General features: G+C 38.3%; 1 protein-coding gene across 1 annotated transcript in view; it reads right to left on the bottom strand.

Annotated features, from left to right (window-relative positions):
* The window catches only part of LOC115225385 (uncharacterized protein DDB_G0271670), a 40443-nt gene extending 35116 nt beyond the window's left edge, over positions 1 to 5327 (bottom strand). The window contains exon 1 of the mRNA XM_029796343.2: positions 4981 to 5327. Within this exon, the coding sequence (XP_029652203.1) occupies positions 4981 to 5049 (69 nt within the window). The 5' untranslated portion in view covers positions 5050 to 5327. The remainder of the gene's footprint in view (positions 1 to 4980) is intronic.
* Between the last annotated feature and the right edge of the window lie 7411 nt (positions 5328 to 12738).

Below are 12738 nucleotides of genomic sequence, written 5' to 3' on the forward strand. Positions count from 1 at the left end.
GATCCTTTCAGGGAAATGGCCCTGCTCAATATATAGAAACGATGTCAGGAGAAACTCCATATGGTGTACCCAGTGCAAGCTATGGACACATAAGAGGTGCAGCAGTTCCACTGGAAGATTAATAGAGAAAGTAGTCTTTACATGTGGGAGATGTGTAGGTACTTTAAACACCAGGAATGTACAAAAAATAGACCCCCTCGAATGTCAGGTGGGGTCCTTAGAAGCAGTAGACAGTTTCCGTTACTTAGGTGACCAAGTTAGCAGTGATGGAGGTTGTTCCGAAAGCATAGCTGCAAGAATAAGCTGGGCAAAGTTCAGAGAGCTACTACCTGTGTTAGTAGCTAAGCGTCTCTCCCTCAGGGTGAAGGGCAGATTGTGTGATGCCTGTGTACAAACAGCTATGCCACATGGCAATGAGAAGTGGACTGTGACTACTGAGGATAGGCAAAGGCTCGAAAGAAGTTAAGCCAATATGCTTCGCTGGATGGGAAATGTAAGTGTGCATATACAACAGAGTGTATAAGAGGCATCAGATGCAGTGTGCAAGAGAGAAGACTGTGCTGGTACAGTCATGTAATGCATATGAAGACAGCTGCATCAAGAAGTGCATGCATCTGTGTCTGTCCTCAACCGCTGCTTGATAACCAGTGTTGTGCTTATGTCCACATAACTTAGTGGTTCAGCAAAGAGACCAATAAAATAGGTAGTAGACTGACAGAAAATAAAGAATAAGCGACCAATTCATTCAATGCAGTGCCCCAGTATGGCCACAGGAATGACTGTGTGGTCAGAAGTTTGCTTTCCAACCACATGGTTTCAGGTTCCGGCCTACATCTTGACACCTTGGGCAAGTGTCTTCTACTATACCTTCAGGTTAACCAAAGCCTTGTGAGTGGATTTGGTAGATGGAAACTGAAAGAAGACCATTGTATATATATATATATATCTCTATTTATAAAACTGAATATATATATATATATATATATATGTGTGTGTGTGTGTGTGACTGAGATTTTTCGAGTGGTGGGCCCCATGGAGGCAAAGTGACTAAGTTCCTTTCGAGTGTTGGGCCTCACAGAGGTGAGGTCGCTGAGTTCCTTTTGAGTAGGCCTCGTGGAGGCGAGGTGGCCGAGTTCCTTTCGAACGGGCCTCATGGAGGCAAGGCGGCTAAGTTCCTTTCAAGTGTTAGGCCACATGGAGGCAAAGTGGTCGAGCTCCTTTTGAGTAATTGGGCCTCATGGAGGCAATGACCAAGACCTCTGGATTGAGAAGACCCATCAAGCTGAGCAAAATCACAGTTGTGGCAAATACCAACATCTATTTCTTTATTACCCACAAGGGGCCAAACACAGAGAGGACAAACAAGGACAGACATAGGTATTAAGTCGATTATATCGACCCCAGTGCGTAACTGGTACTTAATTTATTGACCCCGAAAGGATGAAAGGCACAGTCAACCTCGGCGGAATTTGAACTCACAACGTAATGGCAGACGAAATACGGCTACGCATTTCGCCTGGTGTGCTAACGTTTCTGCCAGCTCACAAATACCAACATCACGCAAATGGCACCCGTGCCGGTGGCACATAAAAGCAGCCATTACACTCTTGGAGTGGTTGGCATTAGGAAGGGCATCCAGCCATAGAAAACCTTGCCAAATCAGATTGGATCCTGGTGCAGCCTTCCAGCATGCCAGCTCAGTCAAACCGTCCAACCCATGCCAGCATGGACAACGGACGTTAAATGATGATGATGATACTCTTTACTCTTTTACTTGTTTCAGTCATTTGACTGCAGCTATGCTGGAGCACCGCCTTGGTCGGCCCGAGGCTATAGTAGAAGACACTTGCCCAAGGTGCCACGCAGTGGGACTGAACCCAGAACCATGTGGTTGGTAAGCAAGCTACTTACCACACAGCCACTCCTGTGCCTATGATGATGATATATTGTGCGTGTGCCTCTGTTTATTTCCCACCCTTACTTGACAACCATGTTGATGTTTTTACATTCCCATAACTTAGCGGTTTGGTAAAAAAAAAACGATAGAATAAGTACCAGGCTTTAAAAAAAAAGGACTGAGGTCGATTCATTTCACTAAAAATTCCTCAAGGCGACACCCCAGCATGGGCGCAGACTAAATACTGGGGAAAAAAGTAAAAATAGAAGATAAAAACAGGAGTGGCTGTGTGGTAAGTAGCTTGCTAACCAACCACATGGTTCCGGGTTCAGTCCCACTGCGTGGCATCTTGGGCAAGTGTCTTCTGCTATAGCCCCGGGCCGACCAATGCCTTGTGAGTGGTAGACGGAAACTGAAAGAAGCCTGTCGTATATATGTATATATATGTATGTGTGTGTTTGTGTGTCTGTGTTTGTACCCCTAGCATTGCTTGACAACCGATGCTGATGTGTTTACGTCCCCGTCACTTAGCGGTTCGGCAAAAAAGACCGATAGAATAAGTACTGGGCTTACAAAGATTTGCTCGACTAAAGTCGGTGCTCCAGCATGGCCGCAGTCAAATGACTGAAACAAGTAAAAGAGTAAAGAGTATACGTATACGCAGACATACATGCAAAGAGTGGGAGAGGAGGGAAGAGGGGGAGGATGTTGTGTCCAATATCGACAGAGGAATGAAAAACGAGTGAGTAGCGGCGGGAGGTAGACGTGAAGACAGATAGAGAGAAAGAGAGAGAGAGCCCAAGATAGATAGAGAGGAAGTATATGACGGAGTAAGAGGAAGACATATATATGATAGATAAATATCAGAGGAAGTAAACAAACGAGAGAGGGAGAAAGAGTAGGAAATCAAGGGAAGGTGTGAAAGTGCTTTATATATATATATATATATAATCATCATTATCGTTTTAACGTCCACCTTTCTATGCCTGCATGGGTCAGACAGATTTGTTGAGGTAGAATTTCTAAACAGATTTAATAGACACATATATACACCTACCCTTAAATATGTATATGTGTGTATATATATATATATATATATATATGAGTAGGTATATATGACACACACAAACATACATGGATACACATATATGAGTATAAACACACATTGTGTGTAAATATGTGTACACACGTATATTAACAAACATATATATTCATATGCTTATATATATATATACACACATATAGGCGATCGCCCACACATATATATATATATATACATACACACACACCACTAGATTAAAAAAAATTTTAAACATGCATAAATAAATATACAGACATTTATATATATATATATATATACATATATAAATATATATATACATACATATATATATATATATAGGCGATCTTATATATATATATATATATACACACATATATATATACACATACATACATACATATACACATACATGTATATATATACACATACATATATATATATACACATACATATATATATATACACATACATACATATATGTACACATACATACATATATATATATATAACATATATGTACACATACATACATATATATATATATATACATATATGTACACATACATACATATATATATATATATATACACATACTACATATATATATATATACCATACATACATATATATATATATACACACACATACATATATATATATATATACATATATGTACACATACATATATATATATATATATACACATACATATATATATATATACACATACATACATATATATATATACACATACATACATATATATATATATATATATATATAATATATATATATATATATATGTGTGTGTGTGTGTGTGTATATATGCATTCATGTACAGAATTCAAATACATAATTTTACAAGGAAAAGGTTTTGTGACTCCGAAGTGATGGCAAAGTAACCCGACACACTTCGAGGTCACTATCAACTCTCTTCACATAAATAAAAAAAAAAAAGGGAAGCCCAATAAAAAGTATTTTATTCCTCAATTTTATGTTCCACTGCTTATATACATGACTTAATAAAAAAACAATTATATATATATGATTTTTACATGCAAATATACACGGAAATATATATATATATATATAATATATATATATATATATATATATATATCACACAAGCTTTTATAAATATATATTTCTAAATACATGTATGTATAGAAATAGACAAATTGTATATATGTACATATATACGTATTTACATTTATATATGCATATAGTTACATCTAATTTTATATTATCTATATTTTACATACATCTTCCACAGTATGTATATATATATATATATATTATATATAATATATAATATATACACATACATCTTCCACAGTATGTATATATATATATATAATATATATACATACATCTTCCACAGTATGTATATATATATAATATATAATATATACATACATCTTCCACAGTATGTATATATATATATATATATAATATATACATACATCTTCCACAGTATATATATATATATATATAATATATACATACATCTTCCACAGTATATATATATATATATATATATATATATATATATATATATGCATATATCTATCTATATATGCCATATAGCATATATATACACAAATATATACCCATCCATTTTATACACATTTATACATACATGTGTGTGTGTATAAATATAAAAAGAGACACAAAATTAACACATGAGGTGTACAAAAATTTATGTATATACACATGTACACATGGTTAGCCATACATGAATATATTAATGTTTATACACAAATCATTATATGCACACACGTATATATACATTATATATATATGAAAGATACGAATGTATATATGTGTGTGTGTATACGCGCGCAGAGTTATGATAAATATACATAAACACTCACACAGATTCATGCACTCACATAGACATACACTAACACTCACTCACACCTACACTCACACTCACACTAATGTAGCAGCTAAGAGTGCAGACATGAATTAAGGGAAACACCATGGCTATCTGATATCTACTACTACTACTACCACCTACCTTACGAATACGTCGTTTCTGGATACATTCTGCTGCAAACACTCTGTCCCCCATATTCGGAAGTTCCATTTGTAAGAAGGCCCCTGGTCCCTTATTTTCAAAGGAGAGCAGGGAACTGGGTTTCTTTCCTTATCTTTCACCCAATTAACACGGTTCCCTCTTGCACCTTGGCTCTCACTCTCTCTCACGCTACACTCACTCTCTCTCATTCACTCACTCACACTCTCACTCACTCTGTCTATCTATGTATGTGTCTGTTAATATATGTGTGAGTTTCCTTGTCTCGAGGATTGCTTGGCTTGCCTCTCTCGCTTGCCTGCTTGCCTTCGTCTCTTCTCTCTCTCTTCATCTCATTCATTCCCTCTCTGTATATATGTTTCTTTTCCATTACGTTTCTCTCTCTAATCATTTTTACCATTTCCTTTTCACTCCTCCCCATGTCTTATCTCCTACTTTTTCACTCACTATACACTATATATATATTTATCACTCCCTCTCTCTATGTATATTTATTTCTTTTTCTCCCCTGCACTTTCCTTTTCCCTCTCTAATCTCTTTTACCATTTCTTTTTCCTCCTCCTCTTTTGTCTTACATTTTCACTCACTCACTCCCTATACATATACTTATCTATCACTTTCTCTATGCCTCTGTGTATTTCTTTATACTTTATTTCCCTCTCTAATCCCTTTTACTATTTCTTTATCTCTCCTCCCCCTCTCTTTGTTTCGTATTTTATCTCTCACTCACCATACGTATATTTATCTAAATGTCACCCACACTCTCCATCTACTGATGTATTTGTCTGTCACACACACTCTCTCTCTATGCGTGTATGTATCTCTTTCAGTCTTTTCCCTCCCTATTCCTTTCACTCTTTCCTTTCCTCTCCTCCGCTTCTCTTTGTCTCGCACATTAATCCTCCCTCCCTATAATTTATCTGTCTATCACTCACTCTCACACTCACAACATTCTCTTTCTATGTATGTATCTATCTGACACATTCTCTCCTTCTATCTATCTTTCTCCATCCCTTACTCTCACTCCATTGTCTAGTTTTCCTTTTCCTCCTCCTCCCTCGCTTTACTGTTACAGTTTGAAGCGGCGCCTGCGCTTCGCATGCTATTGGTGTTGATAATGACGATGATGCTGATAATGATAATGGGAGGCTGCTGCTGCCGCGGCCGTCGTCTTCATCCTTATTGTTTTGATGATGCTCAAAGACTTGTGCTGCTGCTGCGGCGGCGGCTGGGACTGACACGACTGCTGCTGCTGATGACGACACAACTAAAAGGCTGAGGGTGGAGGCGCGACACCCACTACTCCTCCTCCCACTCTTGTTATGGCATGTCGGGTTGAAACGCGGCGGCGTGGCAACCACAGGCGCGACGGTACGACTAGAAGGGAGATAATCTTTAATCTTGTATGGGTCGGAGGTAGCGGCGGCGTGGTTCCATAGTTTGTGTGTGTGTATATATATATATATGTATGTAGATATATATATATATATATACGCATCTATGTATGTGTGTGTGTGTATGTATATTTTGTGAATGTCACTGCACATCTATGTGCATGTTTCTTTTATCGTTCGCTTGTTTCAATTCTCAGACTGCGGCCATGCTGGGGCACCACCGTGAAGAATTTTTAGCTGAATGAATCGACCCTAGTACTTTTTTTAAAAGCCTGGTACTTATTCTATAGGGTACCTTTTGCTGAACCACCAAGTTATAGGGACGTAAACACACCAACATCAGTTGTCAGGCGGTGGTGGACAAAGACTCACACAGATGTATGTGTGTATATATATCTATATAGATAGATAGATAGATAGATAGATAGATAGAGAGAGAGAGAGAGAGAGAGAGAGAGAGAGAGAGAGAGACGACGGTCTTCTTTCAATTTCCGTCTACTAAATCCATTCACAAGGCTTTGGCCGGTCCAAGCCTATAATAGAACACATTTGCCCAAATGCAACGCAGTGGGACTGAACTCGGAGCCCTGTGGCTGGGAAGCAAGCTTCTTTCTACAGTGGCGACTGTAGGGCGAGACATGACCCGACTTTGGTAGTCTCCAATTCAGTTCTGATCAAAGTCGCTCCAACAACCGAGTGTTTTTAGTGCTTTTTTTTTTACTTCTTCTCTTTTTCTACATTATAAGTAAAATTAAGACGAGTCTATCCATTTTCCTTTTCTTCTATATTTGTTATTTTGTTGGCAATGGTCGGGTGTGAGTTAATGCAATTTAACTGCTATTTCTAGCAGACCGACCACAGTATCCCCATGGATGGCACGCTCTCAAAATAAGGGGAGATAATCAATAATCATATATGTGTGTGTAGGTGCATGAGTGTGTGTGTGTGTGTGTGTGTAAACCTGCATGAATGCGTGTTGGCCTGCTTGGCGGGAGAGGGGTTCTGGCATTTGGTTGTTCTTTGACCCCAAGTCAGTTCTCTAAATCGGTGCTTCTCAATCGGGGTCCACAGTAGTTTCTTTTAGGTCCATGTAAGAAACAGTTAAGTTTCTTCCTCGTGTTTTACAAAGTTCTGCCTACACAGGTGAATGTGTGAGAAACGAAATAGGAATTTTGAAAGAGATCTATTGAATGGCTATAGGGGATCTTTTCGGTTTGAACGGCAGTTTTTTTCCAGCGGTGTCATGAAATTGTCACCCATAATTATGACCCTAGTATCGATCTATTGCATTTCAATCTCTTTTAGGTTAAGGGGTGGGGGAAGGGTATCTTTTTTTCTTCAGAAGTGTAAATAAACCCAATCTGTTTCTTAAACGAGGGACATATTCATACACAGAATGTTTTTTTTTTACCTCAATGGACGTCATTGATAGGTTGAAATTGCAAAAATTGAAGAAAAAAACAACAAATATGTTAGAAACAATAGAATTTTCTCAATAAAGCCAAGAGAAAAAGTATACGAAGCTTAAAATTTTTTAGTTACCTAGAAATTATGTTAAAAACTGCCATTCAAACCGAAAAGATCCGCTATAGGAATCCACCAGAATGGAATAGTAATCAAAGTGGTATCCACATAGTGAATTAAGGATTCATGGTAGTATTTTAAATGTTCATCATCATCGTTTAACGTCCGTTCTCCATGCTAGCATGAGTTGGACGGTTCGACCGGGGTCTGGGAAGCCATGGGCCGCACCAGGCTCCAGTCTGATCTGGCAGTGTTTCTACAGCTGGATGCCCTTCCTAACGCCAACCACTCCATGAGTGTAGTGGGTGCTTTTTACGTGCCACCTGCACAGGTGCCAGGCGAGGCTGGCAACGGCCACGGTCGGATTGGTGCATTTTACATGCCACCGGCACAGAAGTCAGTCGAGGCGGCGCTGGCATCGGCCACGATTCAGATGGTGCTTTTTCGGGGGAATGGAATAGCAAAGGGATAACCCTGAAAAATATTTTACTTTCGATGTAAGTATTGTAAGAAACGGCTAGGTTTCTTTGATGTTTTACATATTTCGACCTACGCAAAGGAATGTGTGGTAAATTCATTTGAAAGAAGTGTCTTTAAAACAAGTTTTTAAACACTGAATGACTAAGGTGATCTCAGACTTATTATAAACAAGGTTTCTAAGATTGGTAGAAGGGAGGGAAAGTGTCTCTCAAACTGAAGACTTGGTCTTGGTAAAAAAACTTCTCTGAAAATACAAGAAAAATAAAAAGGCCATGAGGAGATTTATGGGATGCCTAAACCAAAATTTTGCCTTTTCTTTATAGATTCTTGAAAGGATAAAAAACAAAGTTGACCTTCACAGGATTTGAACTTGGCGTACTGAGGGAACCCACGTTCTACTATAGCCTCAGGCCGACCAAAGCCTTGTGAGTGGATTAGGTAGACAGAAACTGAAAGAAGCCTGTCGTATATGTCTATATATATGTATGTGTGTGTATGTGTTTGTGTGTCTGTGTTTGTCTCTCTAGCGTTGCTTGACAACCGATGCTGGTGTGTTTACGTCCCCGTTACTTAGCGGTTCGGCAAAAGAGACCAATAGAATAAGTACTGGGCTTACAAAAGAATAAGTCCCGGGTCGATTTGCTCGACTAAAGGTGGTGTTCCAGCATGGCCTCAGTCAAATGACTGAAACAAGTAAAAGAGTAAAGAGTATATATATATATAGCAGCAACAACAACAGCTATAATAGGCAGGACACCAATCCACGCATCCAAAGAAATACATTGGGTGCATGGGAACTTCCTTTAAGAAACATCTCTCCACCATAGATCCTCCTTCAGAGGGTCATTTATTCACATTATTTTCAATTTGTCACCCATTTTAATAACAAATCCTGCATGACATTTTATTGGATCCAGATAATTTACCTCATTGTTTATCATTAAGGTAGGCCATGGTGGGATTTGAATTTGGAACATTAAAAAGAACTGCTGACTCTTATGCCACAACTTCCTCTCACTCTTTTCTCCCGCATCTTGCAGCTCACCCGCGACAGACCGGTGTCCTGTCCAGGTGGGGAACCTATACGCCAAGAGACCGGAAAACCGGCCCTTATGAGCCAGGCATGGCTCGAGAAGGAACAAACATACATACTGGCCTCCCTTCTCCATGCCACTAATGTTATCCAAAGGAAAGGCAAAGGTCAATACAGCTTGGCGCCAGAGAAGTTGCATCTAATTTCTACAGCCGAGTGAACTGGAGCAATGTGAAATAAAGTGTCTTGCTCAACACAGCCCAGTCCAAGAATCGAACTCACTACCTCATGATTGCAAGCCTGACACTCTAACCACTGAGCCAAGCAATTTATTGCAGATAAATTTTAACAACACCTTATATGGACCTGGTTGAGAACCACTGAGTTAAGCAATAGGGTCCATATAATTGATCTGCCCCCTTCCTGAAAATTTCAGGCCTCGTAACCAAAGTAGAAAAGATTATTTAGTTCTGCTTTTTAATGTTCCAAATTCAAATCCCTCCATGGCCTACCTTAATGATAAACAATGAGGTAAATTATCTCGATCCAATAAAATGTCATGCAGGATTTGTTCCCTCAGTACGCCGAGTTCAAATCCTGCGAAGGTCAACTTTGTCTTTCATCCTTTCAAGAATCTATAAAGAAAAGGCAAAATTTTGGTTTAGGCATCCCATAAAACTCCTTATAGCTTTTTATTTTTCTTGTATTTTCAGAGAAGTTTTTTACCAAGACCAAGTCTTCAGTTTGAGAGACACTTTCCCTCCCTTCTACCAATCTTGGAAACCTTATCTTTATATATAAAAGTGAAGTTGTGTGTCTGTCTCCTATGATTTAGATTCCTAACTACACCCACATTTTGCGGTGCAGTTTAACTAAAACTGGGTATCTTATAGTCGTGATTCATATCGAGCCCTTCTGGGTATTAGTGCGTGTCTACGATTTTAAAAATAATTTACCATCAATTTTTCCCATTTTAATGCATTTTTTCGCTATTATATAAGGGAAGTAACTCTCTAAAAATGTCTACGACGAGTCAACGATATTTTAAAAAAATTTTCTTTTGCATAACTGTATGAATTCTTGTATGTAGAACACGAATTCATAAAAATTTTCTGAAAAACGTTAGAGGTTATATGGAGTGCTTAAACCAAAAATCTGCCTTTTTTTTGTGTTGACCCTCACCCAAAGAATGAATGGTAAAGTTGACCTTGGCTGGATTTGAACACAAAGTATAGTGATTTGGACAAATACCGACCAGGATCTCATCCAATGCTCATCTCTAGTCATGGCCAAACTGCAGCCCATGGGTCCTTCTGAATAGCACCCCTAATAAAAAATTACGTTCAATATATTAAATGTGGAGGCACAATGGCCCAGTTGTTAGGGCAGCGGACTCGCGGTCTGAGGATTGCGGTTTCGATTTCCAGACCGGGCGTTGTGTGTGTTTATTGAGCGAAAACACCTAAAAGTTCCACAAGACTCCGGCAGGGGGGGGGGGGGTGATTCCTGCTGTACTCTTTCACCACTCTTTCTTCTGTTGGCCTGCTCGCTTAGCCAGCTGGGTGGCGTCATTCGAAGGCTAAAGCAATGCGAACGCATTGTTACCAGCGATGTGTAACAACATCTGATGGTCTAATCGGTCACGTGCTTATGAAAAAAATCCTTGCCAACCATGACTAGCCTCACATTTTGAGGGAGGTGTTGGGGGTGGTCTTTTCTGTTTCACTTTCACTTTTCAATTCCAATGGTTTTGTTCTAGTTGATTTCAAATTGGTCTATTGATGTAATTTTGTATGCTAGTCATGGAAATGAAATCTATTTCTGCCTTAAATTAATAAAATGTAGGCATGTGTGGCTGTGTGGTAAGAAGCTTGCTTCCCAAACACATGGTTCCAGGTTCAGTTCCATTGTGTAGCACCTTGGGAAAGTGTCTCTACTATAGCCTCGGGCCAACTAAAGTCTTGTGAGTGGATTTGGTAGATGTAAACTGAAAGAATCCAGCTTGTATGTATGTATACACCACCTGTCTTCGTCTTTTGTTTTTTTCGTAAACTCTCCCTATATATATAAAAACGGTAAGATAATAAAAGAAAGAAAGAGACCTCGATATTATGTAAATAGAGGAATTCATCTGTAAATGTAATATGTGACAATTATTCAGTAGTCAAGATAAAACTCCAAGTTTCGGATGCCGAGGTGGAAATCCATGCCACTATCTCTTCAGTTATCCGGCCATCGGGAAAATGCTATGAAAAATGACCGTTACACAAAGGGAAATTACTGTGTTATTGACCGCTATTAAGACAAAAGCACTATTCAAATGACTGCTAAATAAGGTTTGGGGATAAAAAGTTCATAGTATTCGCGTAAGCACACCCGTTTAGACCTACACATGTGCGCCCACACACCCATGTCTGTATGCATACATTTATCCACCCTCACTAGAAAAACGTACTTCATCAAATGTATATGCATATACGTACAAACCCACACACACATGTGGTCATTCGAATAGCACTTTTGTCTTAATAGCGGTCAATAACACAGTCATTTCCCTTTGTATAATGGTCATTTTTCATAGCGTTTTTTCGAAGGCCGGATAACTGAAGAGATGGTGGCATGGATTTCCACCTCGGCATCCGAAACTGGAGTTTTATCTCGGCTACCAAATAATTGTCACATATTACATTTACAGATATGTGGCTTTCTGCTGAAGGGCAACACCAGTCGTAAATAAATTTATTTTATTTACAAAAGATTGCCAAAACTATGCATAGTCCAGAAAGGAGAGGGTAAACGTTTTTATTTCTCTTTCCATTTCAGAATTACAACTATTAGTGGTTTGGAGTTTAACTGCTCTTTCTAGTGAGTCGGATGTCCTATTATGGCCATCCCTTATATGTTTGAATATATATATATATATATATAGGGAAATGTGTTGTTGAAAATGCAGATAAATTCAAAAACACGTAATTGTTTAAAATACATTTATTTTCAACGATTAGAATTATTTACTTTAAAAAAATAAAATAATTTATTTAGAAAGGTTAACCCTTTAGCGTTCGAATTAATATGTCATAAGTAATCCTTATTCATTTACATTTTAAAAAATTAATCTGGTATTATCTTGTAGCTTCAAGATTTGAAAGATGTAATTGTTTATTTTTAGAATGACATTGCAGGGTAAGTGTGAGATACTGGTTCCAGCCAGTTTGAGCATAAAATGAGTAGAATATTCGGGCCGGATATAGCCGGTTTAAACACTAAAGGGTTAAACAACAATTTGGGAAGACAATAGTAGGATGGAAT

This window comes from Octopus sinensis, linkage group LG27 (assembly GCF_006345805.1).
Source record: "Octopus sinensis linkage group LG27, ASM634580v1, whole genome shotgun sequence".
Lineage (NCBI taxonomy): Eukaryota > Metazoa > Mollusca > Cephalopoda > Octopoda > Octopodidae > Octopus > Octopus sinensis.